This window comes from Mauremys reevesii, linkage group 9 (assembly GCF_016161935.1).
Source record: "Mauremys reevesii isolate NIE-2019 linkage group 9, ASM1616193v1, whole genome shotgun sequence".
Classification (NCBI taxonomy): domain Eukaryota; kingdom Metazoa; phylum Chordata; order Testudines; family Geoemydidae; genus Mauremys; species Mauremys reevesii.
Genome location: NC_052631.1, coordinates 26,579,835 through 26,603,259, shown reverse-complemented (window position 1 = coordinate 26,603,259; position 23,425 = coordinate 26,579,835). Strand labels below are relative to the sequence as shown.

Here is a 23,425-nt window from a genome sequence, read left to right as displayed (position 1 = left end):
TACCTCTTTTCATGGAGGCTCTTCCCACAGTGCACCCAGCCAGGTAGTCGGGCTAGCAAGTGAGAAGGAAGCTGTGGGGCCACAGCACCTCCCTCTCACCACCCACTTGCTTACTACTGCTCCTCCCTGCAAGCAAGTAGCCCCTGCTTTGCTACGCCAGCCCTGGGGAGGAATCTGAATATGGCCAAGCAGAAGAGTAACTCCCCTGACTGAGTACAGTCTGCAGCAACCGGGCTGAGAACCTGACCCAATACATGAAAAAAGACTATGGAAAGGCAGCATGCGCCATTGAATAGGGCAATAGAGTTGGAGTCAGGAAACATGAGTTTCATTCTAGGCTCTGTCACTCAGTGGCCTTTGCAAGTGATCTAATCTGTGCCTCAGTTTCCACATATAGGATAGGGGGCTATTATACCCATCTTTCTTTGTCAAGTACATTGAGATCTCCATGAGAAGACAGCTGTATAAATGCTTTGACATTTGCTACTATGCAACTATCCAACCCAGTCCTTCCTCATATGAGTAGCCCCATAAACTTCAATGAGTAAGAGCCACAGGACCTGGAACTTAGTCTGGATGAGAAAAATGACAAGGCTTCAGTAAAATGAGCTGCAACTTCTGAATACTTATTCTGCAAAAGAAAATTACAGTGAACTCAGTGGGACTTCTCCCAGAATAATGTACTTCTCAGGATGAGTAAGGATATCACATACTTGCCTATCTTGCTGAATCAGGGCCTTAGTCCCTACCATAGATATGCAATTGCTGTCAGAATTGTTCACTTCCTTATTGCAGTAAACTCCCCAATTGCTTGGTAGAGATGCCAGGATGGTAGGCACCTTACAAACATCTAATATAAATAGAAACTAGATTGCTACAGGCAAGCAGATGCATTTGTGACGGCAATATGTTTACAGAGAAAAAATAGTTCTCATGCTTCCTATCCCCTACTTTTACCAGCTTCTATTGTTGTGCTAAGCCTCTACCCAGGACAGTAATTGCATACTTTATAAATAATATTCCATTAGATAGTAGCTGAGCAAATGGCACCTAACAAAATTAACGTCACACAGCAGATGAACTCGAGGTGTTGGCAGTACTGGACACTTTGGGTATGTCTACATTACAGGAGTAGTTCGATTTAACTTAGGTCGAATTTGTGGATTCGACCTGATGAATTTGAATTTGTGTATCCACACTAAGGACACTAATTCGACTTTGTGAGTCCACACTAATGGGGCAAGCGTCGACATTGGAAGCGGTGCATTCTGGGCAGCTATCCCACAGTTCCCGCTTCCCATTGGAATGCTGGGTAGAGCCCCCAATGCCTTCTGGGGGAAAAATGTGTTGAGGGTGGTTTTGGGTAACTGTCATCATTCAACCGTCACTCCCGCCCTCTCTCCTTGAAAGTGCCGGCGGGAACTCTGTTCGTGCACTTTTCTGGTCAGTGACAGCGCGGACGCCACAGCACTGCGAGCATGGAGCCCGCTGCGATCATCGCTGCACTTATGGCCATTGTCAACTCCTCGCACCTTATCGTCCACCTCTTCCACAGTCAGCTGCTGAGAAATCGGGTGAGGAGGCTCTGGCAGCGCGGTGAGGACGTGAAGTGTGAGAGTGGCACAGACCTCTCACAAAGCACGGTACGCCACGCCGTGGAGATTATGGTGGCAATGGGTCACGTTCATGCTATGGGACGGCGATTCTGGGCCCGGGAAACAAGCACGGACTGGTGGGACCGCATAGTGCTGCAGGTCTGGGATGAATCACAGTGGCTGCGAAACTTCAGGATGCGTAAGGGCACTTTCCTTGAACTGTGTGACTTGCTGGCCCCTGACCTGAAGCGCCAGGACACCCGGATGCGAGCAGCCCTGACTGCGCAGAAGCGAGTGGCCATAGCCCTCTGGAAACTTGCAACGCCAGACAGCTACCGGTCAGTAGCAAACCACTTTGGCGTGGGCAAATCTACCGTGGGGGTTGCTGTGATGCAAGTAGCCCACGCAATCATTGACCTACTGCTCTCAAAGGTGGTGACCCTGGGAAACGTCCAGGTCGTCATAGATGGCTTCGTCGTGATGGGATTCCCAAACTGCGGTGGGGCTCACATCCCTATCCTGGGACCAGCCCACCAGGCCAGCCAGTATATTAACCGAAAGGGCTACTTTTCAATGGTGCTGCAAGCACTGGTGGACCATAGGGGACGTTTTACCAACATCTACGTCGGGTGGCCGGGCAAGGTTCATGACGCGCGTGTGCTCAGGAACTCTGGTCTGTTTAGACGCCTGCAGGAAGGTAGTTTCTTCCCGGACCACAAAATAAGTGTTGGGGATGTGGAGATGCCTACAGTGATCCTCGGGGACCCAGCCTACCCGCTAATGCCCTGGCTCATGAAGCCCTATACAGGCGCCCTGGACAGTGACAAGGAGCTCTTCAACTACCGGCTGAGCAAGTGTAGAATGGTGGTGGAGTGTGCTTTCGGACGTCTCAAGGGGAGATGGAGGAGCTAGCTTACTCGCTCGGATCTCAGCGAAACCAATATCCCCATTGTTATTGCAGCTTGCTGTGTGCTCCACAATCTCTGTGAGAGCAAGGGGGAGACCTTTATGGCGGGATGGGAGGTTGAGGCAAATTGCCTGGCTGCTGATTACGCTCAGCCAGACACCCGTGCGATTAGAAGAGCCCAGCAGGAAGCGCTGTGCATCCGGGAGGCTTTGAAAGCTAGGTTCCTCAGAGAGCAGGGTAACCTATGACTGTCCAGTCTCTTTACAGAGAAGCGGAATCTGCCCCTGTTTCAGTTACTATTGTCTTTCTTCAGCGGTTACATACCCCGTTCACCAGGTTTCCCCCCCTTCCAACAGACGTTTAAAAATAAAGTTATTGGAACATTTTTAATTAAAAGTTTTCTTTACTAACGAATTCTCGTTCAAGAGTTACAGCAGGGACGCAGACTGTGGTGGGTACGGTGTGCAGTGATGTACAGACCGCTTCTACACTCGAGGACTGACAGGCTCCTGCTCCTACAGCGGTCTCTGGGGGGAGGACGGTTACAGGAGGGTGTGCAGGAAGGGGTGGGTTTGCAGGAAGGGGTGAGGGGTGTGTGGGAAAGGTGAGTGTGGGGGGATGATGGCTCTGGCTGGGGCTCAGGGCATCAGAGAGGTTCATGGCTAGGGTGGAAGGGCATGGTAAGGGCAGCCTGCCTTGCCATTTGTGGATGCCAGGCGCTCGGACCCTGGGGCAACATACACCTCCCAGACTGACCTGGGGAAGCAGACACCTCGCAGAGTGACCCGGGTGCCTAGTGACTGCACTCTGTGTGTGACCTGCTGTTGATCCTGCCCCCATGTCTGTACCCTGTTAATGGTGGCTGTCCTATGCAATTAAGAAACCCCTCCCCCACCTTCACACAAAGTCTTCTGCAAAGAAACATGACGGAAACAGTAATGAACAGCAAACTGTTTTTAATACTCAACTACACAGTTGGGGGATGAAACTAGGATTTGGGATCAGGTGAGCCAGGAAGGCAAGCAATTCTCATACTTTAGGGAATGAGAGCTGTTTGGTACATGAGCGCTCTGCTGGGGTGGAGTGACAGTTTTCACGGCCCCTAGCGCCCCTCCTTCTTGTGATTTTGGGTGAGGGGGGGACAGGACTTTGTGGCGGGGGAGGGCGGTTGCAGATACAGTTCAGGGGGGCTCTCTGCTCCTGCCTGCGGTCCTGCAGAACATCCACAAGGCGCCGGAGTGTGTCCGTTTGCTCCCTCATTAGTCCAAGCAGCGTTTGAGTCGCCTGCTGGTCTTCCTGCCGCCACCTGTCCTCCCGTTCGCTGTGTGAGCGCTGCTGCTGAGAGAGGGTCTCCCTCCACTGGCTCTGCCGGGCCGCCTCGGCTCTGGAGCAGGCCATCAGTTCAGTGAACGTCTCGTCCCGAGTCTTTTTCTTTCGCCGCCTAATCTGCGCCAGCCTCTGTGAGGGGGATGCCGGGGCAGTTCGGGAAAGAGCCGCAGCTGTGTGATGGGAAAAAGGAAGTGATTTCCTTGCAAAGATACATGTTTGCGAACACTGAACACAGTCTACTCAGTTTCTGTGAACAAGACCATACAGGGCACCTAATCTCATGTGCTCTCAGGACAAGTTCGAATTTTCGGCATTCGCTTTCACTGCCTGGGGTCTTGCACTGGAGATCGGACAAGCGGGGCAGGACAGCAGAATCCGTGTAGCAGCCAGGCCTGGTAAGCCGTAAACTTTAGGCTGCTTAACAGTTAATAGATAGCAGGGCCCTCCTGCTGCAGGCAGTCTGGAAAGCATAAAGTCTGACCCTGTTCCAGCCCCTCGCGGCTGTCCCCGGGAAAGATCCCTGTATGCTTTTCCTCTGCAGCCTACAACACGTGGCTGTTAAACGACGGTCATTGTTATGCAAAGGAAAAGTCAAGCATTCACAATAGTAACATTAAAGTAATTCCCCTCATTAGATGCCGCAGTCGCAGAGCGAGATCACCCTGAGGCGGGTCTCCAGGAGAAACAGAGAGCGAATGCTGCGTGAATCCCTGCACAGACCAGGGCCCTATGCTGCCATGCTGGTCGAGGTGATGCTCCCATTATACCTCCTGATGGCCTGGCGCGGAAGAGTGTGCTTCCACGGAGCACCCAACAAGGCACCTCTCCCCAGGAACCTCCTGCGGAGGCTTTTCGAGTACCTGTCAGAGAGCTTCGTAGAACTGTCCCAGGAGGATTACTGTTCGATCCCTATATGCATAGACCTTCTTTTTATATAGTTTTTATTCCTGTTTTGTTAAAAAATAAATGTTTATAGCACTTACCGACTGATCCTTCCCCTGATTCGGAGTCCGGGTTAACGGCCGGGGAGGGTTGGTAGGGGATCTCTGTGAGGGTGATGAAGAGATCCTGGCTGTCGGGGAAAGCAGTATTGTAAGCGCTGTCGCCTGCCTCGTCCTCCCCAAACCCTTCCTCATCTTCCCCATCCGCGAACATCGGCGAGAAACTGCCCCTCGACACTATCCCATCCTCAGAGTCCACGGTCACTGGTGGGGCAGTGGTGGCAGACCCACCGAGAATGGAATGCAGTGCCTCATAGAAGCAGCATGTCTGGGGCTGGGCTCCGGAGCGTCCGTTTGCCGCTTTGATTTTTTGGTAGCCTTGTCTCAGGTCCTTGATTTTCACGCGGCACTGCGTTGCATCCCGGCTGTATCCTCTGAGTGCCATGGCTTTGGAGACCTTCTCGTAGGTCTTTGCATTCCGTTTTTTGGAGCGCAGCTCCGAAAGCACAGACTCATCGCCCCACACAGCGATCAGATCCAAGACTTCCTGGTCAGTCCATGCTGGGGCCCTCTTTCTACTCTGAGATTGCATGGACTCCTCTGCTGGAGAGCTCTGAATCGCTGCCAGTGCTGCTGAGCTCGCCACGACGTCCACACAGGAAATGAGATTCAAACTGGCCAGACAGGAAAAGGAATTCAAATTTTCCCAGTGCTTTTCCTGTATGGCTGATCAGAACATCTGAGCTCGGACTGCTGTCCAGAGCGTCAACAGAGTGGTGCACTGTGGGATAGCTCCCGGAGCTAGTAAGTTCGATTTGCATCCACACCTAGCCTAATTCGACATAGCCATGTCGAATTTAGCGCTACTCCCCTCGTCGGGGTGGAGTACCGAATTCGAACTAAAGAGCCCTCTAGGTCGAATTAAATGGCTTCCTGGTGTGGACGGGTGCACGGTTAATTCAAATTAACGCTGCTAAATTTGAATTAAAGTCCTAGTGTGGACCAGGCCTTTGTCTGGTCCCCCCCCTTCTTTTATCCTAGAATTAAAAGTTTAATCTTTGTGATGAATTATCCAAGGAGAATTTAAAGGCTGATACTGAATTAGAGTATGGTATCAGGTAAGGTAATAATGACCCACATGGTCTCATTTTTTAAAAAATCTATTAACTGGCAAATCCATCCTTCTGTTTAAATAATTTAATCTTCTTCCATTTTCTTATTACTAAATTACTTATAATGCTTCAAGCTATAGTCTTTACCAAAAGGCCAAAGATCAACAAGTCTGAGCTCATGAAAAAGTTAACATTCAGTTCAGGAACAGCCCTCTTTGATAGGTTTATTGGATTCTGTCCTTGAATCAAGAGCATGTTCATCTAGTTAGCAGTGTTTGTTATCTCTACCCATCATCTCCAGTAGCAGATAAGAATGCTTCAGAACTTTTCACAAATTCCATTGGTTTGCAAAATAACTAGATTAGTGCTAAGATCCATATCTTTGGAAAGATTAAAATATTTCACATTTTCATATTTTAAGATTAATATCATAATTATTTTTGTCTGAGACTGTCAGACATATCTTAATATTTTTCACATGCATCGTGACATTTAGTGTCTTTTTTTACAATTCAGAATTGTCTGGCAATCTCATAGAAATACATTACATGCTATCCGATGCCATCCAAAGATCTCAAACCTTTTACAAACACTAAACAGACTCACAACATCACCACAGTGTTATCCACAGAGAGGAGCCCCAACCAAATGCACAGATCTAAATTTAGATGTGGATTTGAGTTCTTTGCTTTCTATAATGATCTATATCCAGATGTGGCTTGTAAATATCTTTGAAATTTCGGAAAATTTGGATTCCAAATCAGAATCAAACCTTCACATTTGGGGCCATATTAACCTGACGTGTCAGTGTGCACTACTGCAGAAATGCTGTTTGAAATCTGGATCCCTATCTGGAATTCAAAGCCTGGTTTGGGGTTCTCTCTAGTCATAAAATAATAGGTCAGATTGTGCCAGCCTTCCTCAAGTTGAGTTGTACATTTCTACACGAGCAGTCCCACAGATTTAATTGTGTTATTCATGGAGTAAATTAGTTACACGATAAGGAAGGGTGGCAGAATTTGGCCCATAGTAATTTATCCACCTTCATCATCTTTTGATTTTTCTGAGCTCCTCTTACTTTTTATTTTTAACTAACTTCTGCAAACACCCTGTTAGTGATTATTAATGTTTTCTTACAGATGTCTCTTGTTTTCAAAATTTGTAAATGAATTTATTGCTCATGATAGTGAATGACTAATGGCTTGGCTGGAGTCAGGTGGAGCACAAGTAGGTAATGCATAAGCATCCTACACTTTTGATCTACATTATTCCTGCTGTTTCCATCTTTATAACAGAAACTGCCACGTGTTCTGAATTGATCCAAACTGTGCAGTAGTTTTGTAATGAGGACAAAGGGAACTAGAACCAGACCAAAATCATTTCCACATATAGAATGTGTTGGTTTGAATTTTGGTGTCTAGAAGTTAAAGTCTTATTCTTTTGTGCATAGCACCAACTATGATCCATTATACAAACCTGGAGGCAATTTTGAAGGTCCTAATACTTCCATGTGTCCCCAATCCACATACTTCCAATCACTGGTGTACAGTAAAACACACTTCATTGGCACACTAATAAATAACAATATATCCACTTGATTGGGATGGTGGCCAGGGAGCAGATTCAATACAATGCATTTCAGTCCTAATAAACAACTGGTACTGATTTACAGAGCCATCTAAATAAGGTGCTATGCAAAGTAAACACAGAAGACTGCAGCAAATCACAGCGATAACTCCACAATGGCATACTAGTGCATTTAAGTAACATGTTTGGTGCAGTACCAGATTCTCTAACACTATTCACAGTAGTTTACAAGTATGATTTGGTGATTGCTAGCATGGAGCAACGAGTAGTTTATAAACTGTACTACATAGGGGTAGCCCTAGGAATACCTGTCGGAGTCACAATGCCTCCACTGCTTGCTCCTTGAGCTGGCAGGCAAAAATTTGCTGGTTGGCTGTAGGAGCAATAAAATTAGAACATCCCCATCTCAGCTGTGTTGCACTGGCCAGACTGTAGGGGATTACAGCCAAGGTTCCACCTATCCCATACCCACTCTGTACCCACCTGCTCTGAAGGGAGTAGGAGGAATGCAAAATACTTACTCTTACGCTCTTAAAGCCAAGGTCTAGTTGCCCTCTGTAGGGACATAAGGGAGGTTCTGACTCCTGCTTCCTTCCTTGAAGTGAGTTTGGACCCAGTCACAGTATCTAGTTCAACATAGTTTTCAGTCTTTTGTTCACCTCACACTTCTTTCCTGGTCTATTATGGGTGAAAAATACATCTTAAATATAACTTATTTTACTGTGTACGGGGAGGAGCTGAGCACCCAGGAGTCTTACTGAAATCATGTCAGTACCAGCACTTTACACAACACTTAACACTTATATAATATAGTTCTTTACATCTACAAAGGACAGTATGATCCTTAGCCAATCGATCTTCACAACACCCCTGGGATGGACGGAGGTAAATATTTTTAACTTACTACATTGTATTCTTATGAGTGTCTAATTATCAGGATGATTTATTGGATTTGTTGTTGTTGCTGTGTCCACCAAGACATGTAGATTAATCTGATTCTACTATACTACACCTCTACCGCGCTTTAACATGACCCGATATAACACGAATTCGGATATAATGCGGTAAAGCAGTGCTCTGGAGGGGTGGGGCTGCAGACTCCAGTGGATCAAAGCAAGTTCGATATAATGCGCTTTTACTTGCTGCGGTGGTGGCTACACACCTCTGGGCTTTGGGTGGTGGGACCCTTCTTCCCAGCATCAGCTCTCCATTGGGTTAAGATCCTCCTCCCAGTCTGGCCTGCAAGGATCCTTGGCTGGGGGTATCTTTCTGTGCTGGGCCCTTTACCCGGAGTCCCCTTTTGGCTGGCCCCAGTTGCTCAATGCACCTGGCTCCAGCCCCAGCTTCACTGTTGTAGCTCCAGCTCCACTCTGCCTCAACACTGATGCTGCTGCTGCTGTGTCTCTGGCTCTGTGGCTGCAGCCCTGCTCCCAGCACAGGATCTGCTCTCTCTGGGCTGCTTTTCTGGCCCCTCTGGATCTGGCACAGCTCTGCTCCCCAGCTCAGCTGGCCCCCTGCTTTCCCCTTAGCTCAGCCCCATTCTGTCTGACCCAAGCCATTCCAGCTCACGCAGAGGATGAGATCCTCCTGACTCCCTGATTACCCTGCCCCCGTCAATCAGGCTGACCTGGAGCATTGGCCTCTCCCCATTGTTTCCGGGGACTGTCAGTCTCAGGGTCCTGATTTCCCATCAACCCTTCCCCTTTTAGTACTGGGAGCTAGCCAACCAAAACACCCCCACTGAATGTTAGTAAGGGGACAACAGTCTCCCTTACATTTGCTCAGGCCAGAGTGTGAAGTTATAGTCTAGCCCTATCTGATAGTCTCTACACCCGTGGAGTCACCAGCAACTCAGGGAAAAATATTATAGTAATTGCAATATTATAATAGCATTTAATATAATAAGCTACATTTGTTTGCTATTACTCTAGGCCTAAATCTTGCAGCCCCTACTCAGAAAAAACTCCCATTCGCTACAGCTGTCTTAGCAAGGACTACAAGCTTTTTCCTGGGGAATTTAACAAATAGCAATAAAAACCTGAATTATACATACTGACACCATGAATCTTGTGTGTGAGAGCACATACAGTGATTCATGCCTTTGCAACTTGACAACTGGGCAACTGCAATGTCACTCTATACCCGATGTCCAGTCACAAGCTGAGGCTAGTGCAGAATGACAGCCCACTTGATAAAGAGCATTTTTTACTGTGAACACCTGAAGCCAGAACGCTGGGATCTTCACTTGATTTTTTTTTTATTTAACTTCTTGATGGAGTTTAAGGTGGCATTTTTTTTACCCTTTAAAACCCTAAATGGCCTGGGAGCAGCCTACCTGAGAAACTGCCTTTTCCACATGCCCTAGTACCACAGTTGAGATCAACAGATGCACTCAGTGTAAAAGAGAGGAGTCTGCCAGCTGAGCCTCTCCCTGAAAGCCTCTTTCTGTTGGGAATAATCTTTGTACTAGTCTAGAGTAACCTAGCTATTGGAGCAAGCATTAGATAATGGAAGAGGCAGTCTGTGGAGGGGAAAGTGTGTGGTGTGGTGGGAGCATTAAGGGTTTTCTTCTTTAGCCATCAGAAAGGAATCCCAAGCTTACTCAGATTGAAACCAGGAGACTCGGTCCTGATTAAAATTGGATGAATGTAAATACTTGACTACACCAGCTGTGGCCCAGGATGCTACCTTGATGAGACTGATCAAGAAACTGAGTGCAGAAGAAACAGAGCATCTTCAGTTGTTTCCACATGCAGTTAAATTGCCACATGATTCTAATCTCAGTGGTTTTAATGCAGGGAGATAATTCCGCTGAGAAGAATCTTAACTATTGAACAAGAGAGTACACATTTGGGGTTTGATAGTCCCAGTGAATCAACTGGACAAAATCTTGCTCAAGGCCAGAAGATGACCAGATCTGAACAAGCGAGGGAGCCAGTGACTTGTCTGGAGTTATGATCTTAAATAATAATTCTGGCTAAGGATAACTTACATAGAAAAAGGGGGTGGGGGAATTGTGAAGAGATGTGTGCTATTTCTTTAAAACTTTGGTGGGAAGGCTGACAGAGGTGTGTGTGTGGCGGGATTGAAGGTCTGAGTCAGGTTCTACAGTGAAGAATGAGAAAGATTAGCTTTAGGGATAATACTGTTTTCCTTATTACAATAGAGTTCTATGTTCTAGAAGACAATTACTCTGTAAGTCTGTGCTGTTGTCATGTGACATCCACAAGGGAAGGGGACCTGCTGTGCAACAACTGAGGAGATTCTTTCCCTCCCCCCACCACTTGACTTAAGAGACATGTTGGGAGTACACCTGCTGCCCAATAACTGTGGGCTTTTCTCCACCATCCACATAATATATTCATCAGAAGAAGGGTCTATAATAGCTGGTGGCCTCTCTCTCTTCAGTACTGCAAACAACACACCTGCCAGAGGAACAAATGTAGCAACCTGCCAAGTCCAAATGTGGGATGTGATATAGGACAAAGATCCAGAATGGGGAATACAAAAAACCATCCATGCAGAAATTTAAAATGCTGTGGGATTCCTTACTTTGGTGCAAATGACTCCCTTTATAATGTATGCAGTGTAGTTGTAGCTATGTCAGTCCCAGGATATTAGAGAGACACGGTGGATGAGGTAATATCTATTATTGGACCAATTTCTGTTGGTGAGGGAGACAAGCAACCGAACCACACAGAGCTCTTCTTCAGGTCTGGGAAAGGTACTTCTAGCATCACAGCTAAATGCAAGGTGGAACAGATTATTTCTTATTTATTTAGCATAAGTAGTTAACACATATTGTAAGGGTCCATTCAAGGTACCATTATCATCAAACAACTACAACCCATACTTGATGCAGACCCCATCCTGAAAGAAATCTTTCCTGAACCCCCACTTCTAGCCTTCAAACCACCACCTAACCTCTCCAACTTCATCATCAGAGCAAGACACACTAACTCAAAGTGGCGTCAGACCCAGCCAGCACAACAGATGCAAAATGATAAAAGATAGAATCACCTTATCACCTGTAAGTGAACACTTTTCACAAAGCGATCACTCTATATTTGACCTATCAGTCCCACTAGCACAGCTAGAGTGGGAGCAGAGGGAGCGGCTGCTCCCACTGAGCAGAAAAGTGGTGCTTTTTAAATTTTTACTCACCTGGGTCTTCGGCGCTTTTACTCACTTGGCAGTGCTCCAGGTCTTCGGTGGTGCTTTTACTCACACGGCAGCACTCCAGGTCTTCGGCGGCACTTCTACTCGCCCAGCGGTGCTCTGGGTCTTTGGTGGTGGGTCCTTCAGCTGCTCTGGGTCAGTCAGGGTTTTTCTTATTTTTCTTCTTTGTGGTGGGTGGTGCCTTTTTTTGTGTGTTCACTCCCCCTGCTGCTAAAAACCTGGCTTTGCCACTGATCAGTCCTCATCCTCAAAGGAAACCTGCACAAAATTTTCAAAAGATGAGCCTGGGAGCTTAAATTCATTACTCTGTTGGACACTAAAAATCATGGACTGACCAGAAACACTGGATTTATGTTTATTACAACAATCCGTAGCCCACTCATCCCCTTTTTGTCCTGTGACTGCAGACATGTTAACCACCACTCTACCTTGAATGGCCCCTTAGAAAATGTGCTAACTACTTGGGGTAAACAATCTGTTCCACCTCGCATTTAGCTGTGATGCTCATACCTTTCTCAGACCTGAAGAAGAGCTTTGTGGGCGCTTGAAAGCTTGTCTCTCTCATGAACAGGGGTTGGTCCAATAAAAGATATTACCTCACCCATCTTGTCTCCTTCCACACTCTCAGTTTTAGGATTCTTTCAGAACTAAATTATTTTCTACAGTTAAAGTGAGTCAGGAGAAGTAACATCAAGTTTGTTGAACATAGGTAAGTTTGGGGCTAAATGAATAGCATCTCTCAAAATAAGGTACAATGAAGTACTATGCAGATAATATGTCTTTTTGCACAATAGCTATGGGTGTTTCTCCATAATACATCCACCAAACACGCGGGAGTTAAGAAAGCAGTTAACTAGGCTGTAAACCACTGTGAGAGCCTGCTGCATTTTGCAGAGCCCATATCCTACCTCCTCGGCATTATTTCTAAGGGGAAGCACTTAAGGACCGCAGTTTCATTTGGAAGCAGCCATTTAACAGGCACAGACAAAATTCCTGCAGATTCCCACCTGCCTCCCTCTCCTCGATCTCTTTCAGGCCTCAGCTGTGCTCACTTCTATGTAAGAACATTTATGGAAGTCACCCAAGCCCCCAAAGCTGTGGGCATCGCAGGGGGAAAACACTTTAGCTGTTTAAACATTTAATGTCAGAAATAGCCACACAACACTTTACTTAAAAAAGAAAAGTTTTGGTTTGTTATGACCCAAGTTATTAGTCAATGTCCTGCTATGAGCCGATCTAGCACATCTCAGTTATGTGGAGATTAAGTCTTTCACTTGGAGATTAATTTTCAATCCGTTTATTTTTGAGCCCCTCTCAGGAGGAAGGATTTTGCTCTGCGTTGCACTCAGGCATCTACCATCAAGCCCTCGTTCTGGCTGCAATTGGAAGGCATCTCCCGCCTGATGAGTGACTTGGCCGGGTCTTAAAGTGATATAGTTGCGAAAGAAATAGCCAGCCCGGTTTGAAATCCCCTCAGTGAAATTACCCTGGAGTGAGAGAGAGCCCTGCCAGGGCTGGGGAGGGGGAAAATACCCCACCCCCCAAACCCGCTCCAGCTGGCAGTGCTGCTGTCCCAGGGCGTGCACCGCCCTGCCCTGCCGGAGCCCCAGCTGTGGGGCACTTGTTCGGCACTGGCCTGGGGGCGATGCTGGTGGGTGTCTGTCAGGAGGCAGCCGCAGCCGCCAGCCTGCCTCGCTCTCCGCTGCAGGAGAGACAGAGCCAGACGGAGAGAGGGAGCCTGTCTGCAAAGTGCTGCTCCCTGGTGCTCAGAGCCTGCTCCGTCTCCAACTCTCATTCATTTTGCCGGCTACCATGAGAGATCATGGCCGCCTTCGGGCTTCTCAGCTATGAGCAGAGACCGCTCAAACGCCCCCGGCTGGGGCCGCCCGACGTCTACCCCCAGGACCCCAAGCAGAAGGAGGTGAGAGCCCGAGCCTTCGGCTGCGCCGGGCGTGGGCTCCGCGGAGCTGGCGAGGGGCAGAAGTTTGCCCGGCGGCCACCTGAAGGGGCGATGGGGGCAGGGGTCGGGGGGTGGGAAAGGAGCCTGCCGGAGCGGAGCTGCTGCTGGTCTGAGGGGAGCGCTGAACCGCAGCGGTGATGCCTTCACTGGGGGGCTGCGCCCAGCCTGGGCCTGAGGCAGCCCCGGCTGCTGCCGCCCCATTCCCCTCCCCTCCCTAGTGAATCCTTTTAAACTTTTGAAAAATGTCGGCTGGCAAGGCAAGGCAAGGCACCCCCCACTGACTTGCATTTTCTGCGGCAAGGCTGGGGCTGGGCAGGCGTGACAGCTCTCTGGACCTGTGTGAACAGGAGACCCCCCTCCGCTGGCAACTCTGGGGAAACTGATGTCCCTTCCCTCCCGCCTTCTGGGGCAGGAAATTCTGACCCAGAGGAGATGGACAGTCCTTACAGACAGCCAGGCTTGTCTATGGCTATGGATGCTGTAGTGCACTAGGCAAGTTATTTGGATGTTGGTCAATGGCCAGTAACATCTGCTGGAACAAAAGCTGTTTGCTTGACTTCTAGGTACCTTGCTTCAGCACTCTGGGTGCCACTAGCAGGCATAGTGCAGTAACCATGGCAGTCTGTAGGTAGGATCCACTGCAATTAACAAGCAATGATTTAAAAATAATCGCTTGTTAAAATAATCACTCTGCTATAATTTGTCATGGGACTTGTTTATTTTTTAACTCACCTGCTTCCTATCTGTAGTGTTTTGTACAGGTTAAAGCTGTAGTCACCTGTAAACCATTTTGCCTGAGTGACTTTCCTTTTCTTACTGTGACCTCAGCCAAATGGTAGTCATTGCCCTCATAGATATTTTGAATATAATTGAGGGAGGGGAAAACAATTTTGTATTAATCAGCAAATATAATTGAAATGAGTTGGGTCCCCGAATTTGTTGAGGTAAAACCTTCTGGATGTAAGTGTTCTGTTACAAAGATTTGGTATTTTTCTTTCTAAAAGTGCATTTTTAAAAAATCTGCCCTCTAATTGTTAATCTAAATTGTAAAATTACAAATCCCAAAATAACAAGTAACTCTTAGGCAGTGCTTGCTGATGTGTTGACTTGCAGGTTAACCTGATAGAGATCTGAGACTGTGGAAGTAGGGATAATGATTCTAATTTCAAAGGGCAGCTGGTTGCATGGCCATCTCAAGTGAGAATTTATTAATTACTAGAAACGTATTTTCTTAAATCTTAAGAAGTGGGCTCTGAGTGATCTTCAGTAAGATGTAAGCCCAAGGAGTTCAGAAACTTGAAAATGTATTTTTAAAACTTGTTCAAAGGGAAGAGTGGAAGGAGGAACCATACTTGCTGCTCTCAAATATTATCCAAACATTTGATCGTAATCTTTATGCTGCTCTTTGTTTTTGGTAATATAACAAAAACATATCTAGAATTATGGTTAATTCCTTTATTTAGGACTTGGGAGAGTAATTCAGGACTGGCAACATGTTCTAGTTGGTGCTTCTCTGTAAAATCTGACAATCAGTTACACTCTCTGGCAGTATATCTGGTCCCTGTACATTTTTTTCCTTTTGCCAAGGAGATTTCCCCATTTCACCTTTATATTTCTTTTACGTTCAAAGCTCCTACTTCAAACTGATTATGCCTCTGGCTGTCTCTAAAGTCCTGGGGTTTGATCCAAAGCTCATTGAAATCCGTGAGCGTCTCACTTTTTTTCCATTGACTTTGTTGGGCTTTGGGTCAGGCTCATAGCCCCTTGTGTAGTATGGTCACGTACTTCCATTCTCTGCTATTCCTCTCCTTGGTATCTGTATGTACCGTTCCCAGTATGTACACTTCCAACTTTCCACTTTTCTTGGTGAGTTCAGCATTTATGAAAGTTCCCAGCCTGAGTCCTGGAGAATGAAGCTCTCTAGTTATCTATGGAGCAAGTATAGCATGGGCAGCAGCTATGCAAGATTCTCCAGATTACCTGGTTATCATGGCCCATTCAGTCTTTGTTTTTTTTTTGCTGAGACACCAGCAAAAAAGCCAGTGAATGCTAATTTTGACAGTGATTTGCGAACATGGACACATCTGCTATGAATTAGACTTAAACCACCAACTGATTCATATAGGTCACCAAACAGTTATCAGGTGATATCTACTTCTGGTGACTGCTGACTTCAGATGGATTTGGACTAGTGATTCAGATAAAATCTCCATTTTCTATCCCATTACCAATCCTCTGAGCCCCTGTGGATTCTCTGAACTCTTGCTTCTTCCTGCCCCCCCCCCATCCCACATACTACCCCTGTTGTCATATTTATAAATAAAATTGCAGGTTACCATTATTTGAATAATTTTGTGACACATCATGTATTTTTACAAGTGATCTTGACCAAACTTACAGAACTGTATTTGGACTAAGCTGTGACTACATACACAGATCAATTTTTAGCTCAGGAATGCTGTATATTTTTAGTTAGGAAGTGGACTGATTCTTGCAGATACACTTTATATGTATGCAGTTGGTTACAATAAGAGTGATAGCAGCAAGTGTCCAGCTGGTTAATATTTAGAACACACTGCCTGGGTGTATTAGTAAGTAGAAAATAACTGCAATTGGCTTATTATTTGCCATGAGATAATTGATTGAAACATGACTTAAGGGGAAGATTTGCTCACTTTATGTTCACATGTTGCATTGCTATTTGTTTTACACTGGGCATACACAGTATGAAATAACACTACCAGCGTCACTCCGTCTCTGTTGTTAAAGCATAGTCATCATTTTTGGAAGGTGGTAATAAGTTTTAAAATGATTGATTGGAGAAAAGTTAGGAGCAAGCTAGAGTAGATATTTTTGATTAGTTTGGTGTCAGAAACCATCATTTCATCCTTTCCCAAATTCACACTCCATCGAGAACAGGCAACACCTCATATGTTGGATTCTCAAGCTCTATATCTCAAATCTGGTTTTACAGCAAATGGATGCAAATATGAGGTATTGTAAGCTTTAAGACCTGGTGTTCTATGTTTCTTTTACAATTGGTCGGTCTCTTTGGAGTTAGTAATTACTTACAGATACAAAAGGGTGGTTGAAGGCACACCTTCAACTTAAAAATCACACTTCTATCTGAATGGTTTTTTTTTACCTAAAATTGCTATAAAAGAAAGATTTAAAGAATTATTTTTAGTGTATTACTTTGGACAATACTTGGCACTTAGAAAGTTTCACTGTGTAGTCAAGCTTCCTCTGTTGAATGACTGCATTTTTCACATAATATAGGAGAGAAAAACGTTGGGGAAAAAAAACAAGGAAAATGTGATTGCAGGGCAACTCGGGGCAAGTGTGTAGTACCTAAACCAACTTTTTTTTCTTTTTTAAAATGCTTATTAGATTTCAAGTTGACTATGTCCTTTTAAAATAAACTCAGCTAACATTAAATGCTGCCTAACACATATCTAAGGCATAACACTTAAACTAAATAATACAATGCAACATTAGGGCCAGGTCCTGCCTGTTTTACTTATATGAGTAGTCTCATTGACTTAAAAAGCGTTATAGAATTTGTTCCTTATAACTTGTATGAAAGAGACTATTAAATCTCAAAATGATTTACAGAATCAAATTCAAAGTATAACAATTTAGTGTCATGCACATCACTGTTGTATTTAAGAAGTGCCCCCAGTAAGGAAAGGGTTTCTGTTGTTCTTTCCAAACTAGGAGCATACAGCATGACTCTTTCCAAACTTCAGTTCTCCTAGGTTTAAAATGCCTCCCATTACATCCATAACCAAAATTTGACTTTATTTCATTTCAGATACTGAATTGTTTCATCCAGCATAACAGGGAAATGTCTCCTAACACGATTCCCTTATGCAGGTTCAGCACATGCATATTCTTCTTAGTCCCTTTGAAAGTACATGTAAATCGCTGCTTTCTCTCATGCTCTGAGAATCCATTTAATATGTTCAGTGTGTAATCTTCACAGCCTCTGATACACCTTAGGCTTTAAAGCTCAGTGTTTTTCCCTTTCCGAAGTAATGGAAGCACCATTCTGAAGTTACCCTAGAAAGCATTAATTGCCATATTAACATTAAGACTAATCCTCCCTAGCTTCCTCCCCCACCCACTTGCAATGTATCGCATTGTTCATAAGATGTAACTAGTATATGTTATCTGTGTGCTTTCTCATCTGTTTTAAGGAGTTATTTCTTGATCTCATAGTAGTGCAGCTGATTTATAACTATAAACCATGTATATGCTGGGGGTTTGTGCCAGGGCAGCTGCATCAGTGGCTAAAATCGCAGTGTAGACATGAACATAAGAATGGCCAAACTGGGTCAGACCAAAGGTCCATCTAGCTCAATATCCTGTCTTCCAGCAGTGGCCAATGTCAGGTGCTCCAGAGGGAATGAACAGAACAGGTAATCATCAAGTGATCCACCCCCTTTTGCCCATTCCCAGCTTCTGGCAAACAGAGGCTAGGGACCCCATTCCTGCCCATCATGGCTAATAGCCATTGACGGATCTATCTTCCATGAATTTATCTAGTTCTTTTTTGAACCCTGTTATAGTTTGCATCTGAAAAAGTGGGTTTTTTACCCATGAAAGCTTATGCCTAAATAAATCTGTTAGACTTTAAGGTGCAACCAGACTCCTTGTTTTTGTGGACACAGACTAACTCAGCCACCCCTTGATATTTATTATAGTTTTGGCCTTCACAACATCCTCTGGCAAAAAGTTCCGGAGAGTGACTGTGCATTGTGTGAAGAAATACTTGCTTTTGTTTGTTTTAAACCTGCTGCCTATTAATTTCAGTTGGTGACCCTTAGTTCTTGTGTTAAGGAAGTGTTATTTACTCCTTCTCATATTTACTTTTTCCACACCAGTCTTGATTTTATAGACCTCTATCATATCCCCCTACTTAGTCGTCGTCTTTTCCAATCTGACAAGCCCCAGTCCTTTTAATCTCTCCTCATATTAGGGGTATGGAACATTTTCCATAATTTTTCTTGCTCTTTTATGAACCTTTTCCAATTCCAATACATCTTTTCTTGTTTTTTTTTTGTTTTTTTTTTAGGTGGGGCGACCACATCTGCACGCAGTATTCAAGATGTGGGCGTACCATGGGTTTATATAGCGGCAATATGATATTTTCTGTCTTCTTATCTATTCCTTTCTTAATGATTCCCAACGTTCTGTTCGCTTTTTTGGACTGCCGCTGCACATTAAGTGGATGTTTTCAGAGAACTGTCCATGGTCTTACTAAAGAAGGGTTTGGGTACCTGAACTAGTGCTTTAACCCTAAGATCCCAAAATCCAATCCCCCTCTCTCTCACTGCTGCTGGCTGAAAAAAAAATACGTTTTTGTGAGAGTTTAGGCCAGAGCTGAAATTAATGAGACATTATACATGCTTATCAGCTAAGACATCTGCTTTTTCAGTAATGTCTGTTACCTTACAAATGCCTACAGAGAATATAAAGATAGCATTACAAATGTAGCTGAACATGTGCAGCTCTGACTCATTCACCTGTCCTTATTGGTACATACTCTGGATTTAATTCCACATTTTTGTATTTCATTTTGTAATTTTTATTATCTCAATTTTGTTTTCATTCTTAGACTGGAAAAATAAACACATAAACACAGAAGCTGATCATAATTGCTTGTATACTGTTGATTTTTTATATAGAGCATTTCTAAAATGTTTAATAGTAATCCAGTAAGTCTGAAAATGCAATCTAGGTTTAACTTAAGTGTACTGGTCTTCGTCCATGACAAATTTGTTAGCAAATAACAGAAATGAGTTGCTATTCAAATTTTATATATGAGAGAGAGAGAGAAAATACCTGAAATAATAACAAAACTCTTCCTCAGCTCACAAATGGTTTTGCAGTTGTATGGCTCAAAATGTGATTTAATAATAATAATAATAATAAAAATATTGACAGCTCAAAGTATTGTCTGATCACACCTAGTATTTTTCAGGGGGCAGGGAGCCTCATATTACCTATTTTAAAATAAAGGTTGGTATGTGAAGGTTTGAAAGACAATCTAAATGTGTACTCTGACCTGAACCTTCCTTTAGATATGCAGTTTATACGTGAGTATTTGTGCTGGTATAGTTTATAGGAAAAAACCCAGATACATGAGGCAGATGCTAGTTGAAGTGAGTGGAAAGACTCCCATTGACGTCTGTGGTCTTTGGGTCAGGCTCTTAATAGTATGCTGTAATCCTAATTCTCATGATCGAGGAGCTGTTGTCTTTCTGATACAGAACTCTCAAATTTGATGTGTACTGAAATTCATCCTTGTACGTCTCAAACAGCGTGTGTGTGTGTGTCTCTCTCACACACACACACCTACTTTATCTAGATTTATGCTTTATCTCTTCAAAGAGGTTTACAAATGTTAACTAATCCTCATAGCAACTGTGTGTGGTAGGTAGTTAAGTGTTCCAGTTTTACAGAGAGGATGAGGGTCTGGCACTGGCTATACTAGCCCGTGTTGAGTTGCATTTTACAGCCCTGGGCAGAATCAGCCCTAAATGCTTTATACAAGGTCACTAGGGAGTCAATGTGATTTGAACACATGAGTTCCTGGCATACAGTCCCATTTCATAACCACTATAAATCACAGCTTCATAATAACTCATTTCTAACCCCTTGTAGTTGCTTTGTTTGGTGTCATCAGTGAAATAACATGTTTAACACAGCAGACAGTGCTAACATGCTGTATCTCCTAAGTCCAACAAATAGCACTAATTCCTTCATAGGTGTTGGAAGATGACCACACCTCTGTTTGAAATCCCATCAATCAAATGGAAATTGTGTTAGGAGTGTTTCAAGATGGTATGTTGAATTAACCAGTCATGCATTTGCGCGTACACACACACACAAACAGAAACTTCTGCAAATGGAAATAAAGCCAATCTAATGGACAGTTTTATTACAAAATTGAATGTGCATATTCCTAGAACATATAACAAATGTATTTTGCACTTTAGTGATACATTTCGTATATGTTTATAGTTAAGGATCAGTCAGGATTTTCATGATACAGTGGCTCAGGTCACTGTCTCCTATGGGGAAAACCAACAGGTGGGAGCCAGAGAGGAGGAGAACTCCCCTCAACATCTCTATGCTGTAAATTGACAAAGTTCAAGCTGTAGCAAGGTACTATGTCAAATCTCATGCAACAGCGCTTTGAGGAGGTGTTGAAGTGTCTTGAGGCTTTGTGTTGCTCTGTGCCACTCAAAGCATCATTGAAGCAATGCATTATGGACTGCGAATAATGCATTGTCTGTCTTATAATATTGTACTAAAGAAAAAAGGTGGAAATGTAAAATGCTTAAAATTTAAAATACCACCAGACTTGATAATTCACATAAGGAAGGGAATCCAGAGTTTAATATGGTAAGTATTTATTGTAGCTGTACTGTAAATAGTGGCAAAATAAAGTGCCCGTTAGTGTTGGATTATGCATTTCAGCCTTCACAGCAAGGGTGAGGACAGAAACTCAATTTTCCTCTTCTAGAAACACAGGCTACTTACTACCACTTCAGCTTAAGAGAAACTTCCTTATGTCTTAGGCATATAGATAGAGCACTGCGCAGATACAAATTTGTATCCACATCTGATCTGTGATCCACAAAAATGGTCTGGATAGCTGCATCCGTGGATGTTAAGCAGATATCTGTAGGGCTCTAGATACAAAATTTGTATCTGCATCTGATCTTCAATCTGCAAAAATGGTCTGTGGATTTGCAGGCCTCTACATATAGGACCTATGAGACACAATTAAGTAATTCTGATTCTGCCCAGTTGAGGGAAGTGTCCTACATACATGAGCCAGTTCATTAGTGTCCTTTTACGCCTGTTGTACTTAGATTGCAGACAGCCACACAACAGTGGCTGAATGTGAATACTATATATGATGCGATATCTTCTAGACACACAAGAATGAGTAAAAAACATTATTTTGCATTTCCTTTCTTTTGTTGGTTTAAGTTGGTCCGTTTTAAATTAGTCCTCTGAAGGATTCTCTTAGGTTAAAAAATTACGTTTTAAAAAATCCCTTGTTTTTAATAACACTATTAAACTGAAATAATTTTAAATCTAATTTACCATTCACTGGTTCTGCTGTCTGTTTACTTCATATGCTTCATTTAGCTTGGATGTCAAAATACACTGGGCAGTTCCCATTTTATTTTTCCCTGTAATTTTCTAGTCATTTACTTTCTGATTCTCCTTCACTTGATGCAGCGACTGAGTGATAAACATTACTGGAGAATGCTGAAATTTGAAGAGACACTTTTGCAACGAATTAAAAACAAATTCATACACAACGGTATAGTCTGAAGTACCCGTTAGTGATTCTTTAACATTGTTTGAACATAATTATTTATGGTGTATTTGATTCATACACGTGTTCTCTCTCTGGATTCAAAAACACTAATTGAAGTAGGCCTGTCATGTACTAATTGTGACCCTAGGAGCACCCCAATGCCAGTTGGCAAGGGGGTCCCTGGTACATAACAGTAAAACTCAACTGGCCTGACCAGCTCAATGCACCTCATATGCTGTTGTCATGGAAGGTATCATGTACAAACTAGTAACATGCTGGTCCTGAAAATCATTGCATGCTGTATACATGGGGCTTGTACAAAGGGTTGTAAATCTGTGCTGGAATTCTGCTAAAATGTGTTTGGCAAGCAATGCATAAACCCAGCCTGCCCTAGAAAAAGGAATATGTATTTGCTTGTCTGACCTGCCTGGTTGTCGGGCAGAGACAATGAAGGTACTTATAAGGTAAATAAAGCTAACAAGCAGGGGAGAAGACAGCATGGTGTCTACACCTCAGCAGGGGAGAGAAGTTTTGTCTGGCCATACTTTTCAAAAAAAATATTTCAAAGGTTTACTGGCCGATAAAAAGATGGGGGAGAGAACACTTATTTTATCTTTCACCCATGGAATCAAAGAAATCAAGTGCTTTGAGCTCTGTGTGTTGGGTCCTGGCTAAAGACCGGGCCAGCTATGCTAGAAGAATGACCATGGTGAGAAAAACTTCTTTGAACAGAAGACTCTAGTTTTGTTGATATTTAATCATAGAAGTGTATTTTTAGTTTGTTTGTAACAATTTCTATCCTTATTCCTTATACTTAGTGTCACTTAAAACTATGTCCTTTTGTTAATAAACTTGCTTTACTTTTACCATAAATCAACTCAAAATCCTGTAATTGAAGTGGAGGGTTTAACCCCAGTTACATTAATAAACTACTTTGTACTATCTCTTTAAAGGAGCAGTAAGGTTTTGTGGGTGCTACCGTAAGAGGGGCAAACCACTGCAGAGAAAGATATATCTGAGGTACTCAGGAATTGGAGCTCACTGATTCTTACTGGCTAGGCAAGGTTTGGACTGGTAGAGGCCTGAATCATAGACTTTAAGGTCAGAAGGGACAATTATGATCATCTAGTCTGACCTGCACAACAGAGGCCACAGAATCTCACCCACCCACTCCTGTATCAAACCTGTATCTGAACCACTGAAGTCCTCAAATCATGGTTTAAAGACTTTAAGATGCAGAGAATCCTCCAGCAAGTGACCAGTGCCCCATGCTGCAGAGGAAGGTGAAACCCCCCCCAAGGCTTCTGCCAATCTGTGCTGGAAGAAAATTCCTTCCTGACCCCAAATATGGCGATCAGGTAAACCCTGAGCATGTAGGTAAGACTCACCAGCCAGACACCCACCCCATCTAACATCCCATCACCAGCCATTGGGCATATTTACCGCTAGTAGCCAAAGATGAATTAATTGC

The 23,425-nt window shown here is 44.0% G+C and overlaps 1 protein-coding gene across 12 annotated transcripts in view; it reads left to right on the top strand.

The window, feature by feature from the left end:
• Positions 1 to 23,425, top strand: part of MED12L (mediator complex subunit 12L) — a 330,165-nt gene that overhangs the window by 18,160 nt on the left and 288,580 nt on the right. For 11 of the 12 annotated variants that reach the window (XM_039487294.1, XM_039487298.1, XM_039487297.1 and 8 more), the window contains one exon: positions 12,959 to 13,571. In XM_039487294.1, the coding sequence (XP_039343228.1) occupies positions 13,473 to 13,571 (99 nt within the window). In that variant the 5' untranslated portion in view covers positions 12,959 to 13,472. The remainder of the gene's footprint in view (positions 1 to 12,958; positions 13,572 to 23,425) is intronic. The other variant, XM_039487289.1, reaches the window with a different exon arrangement.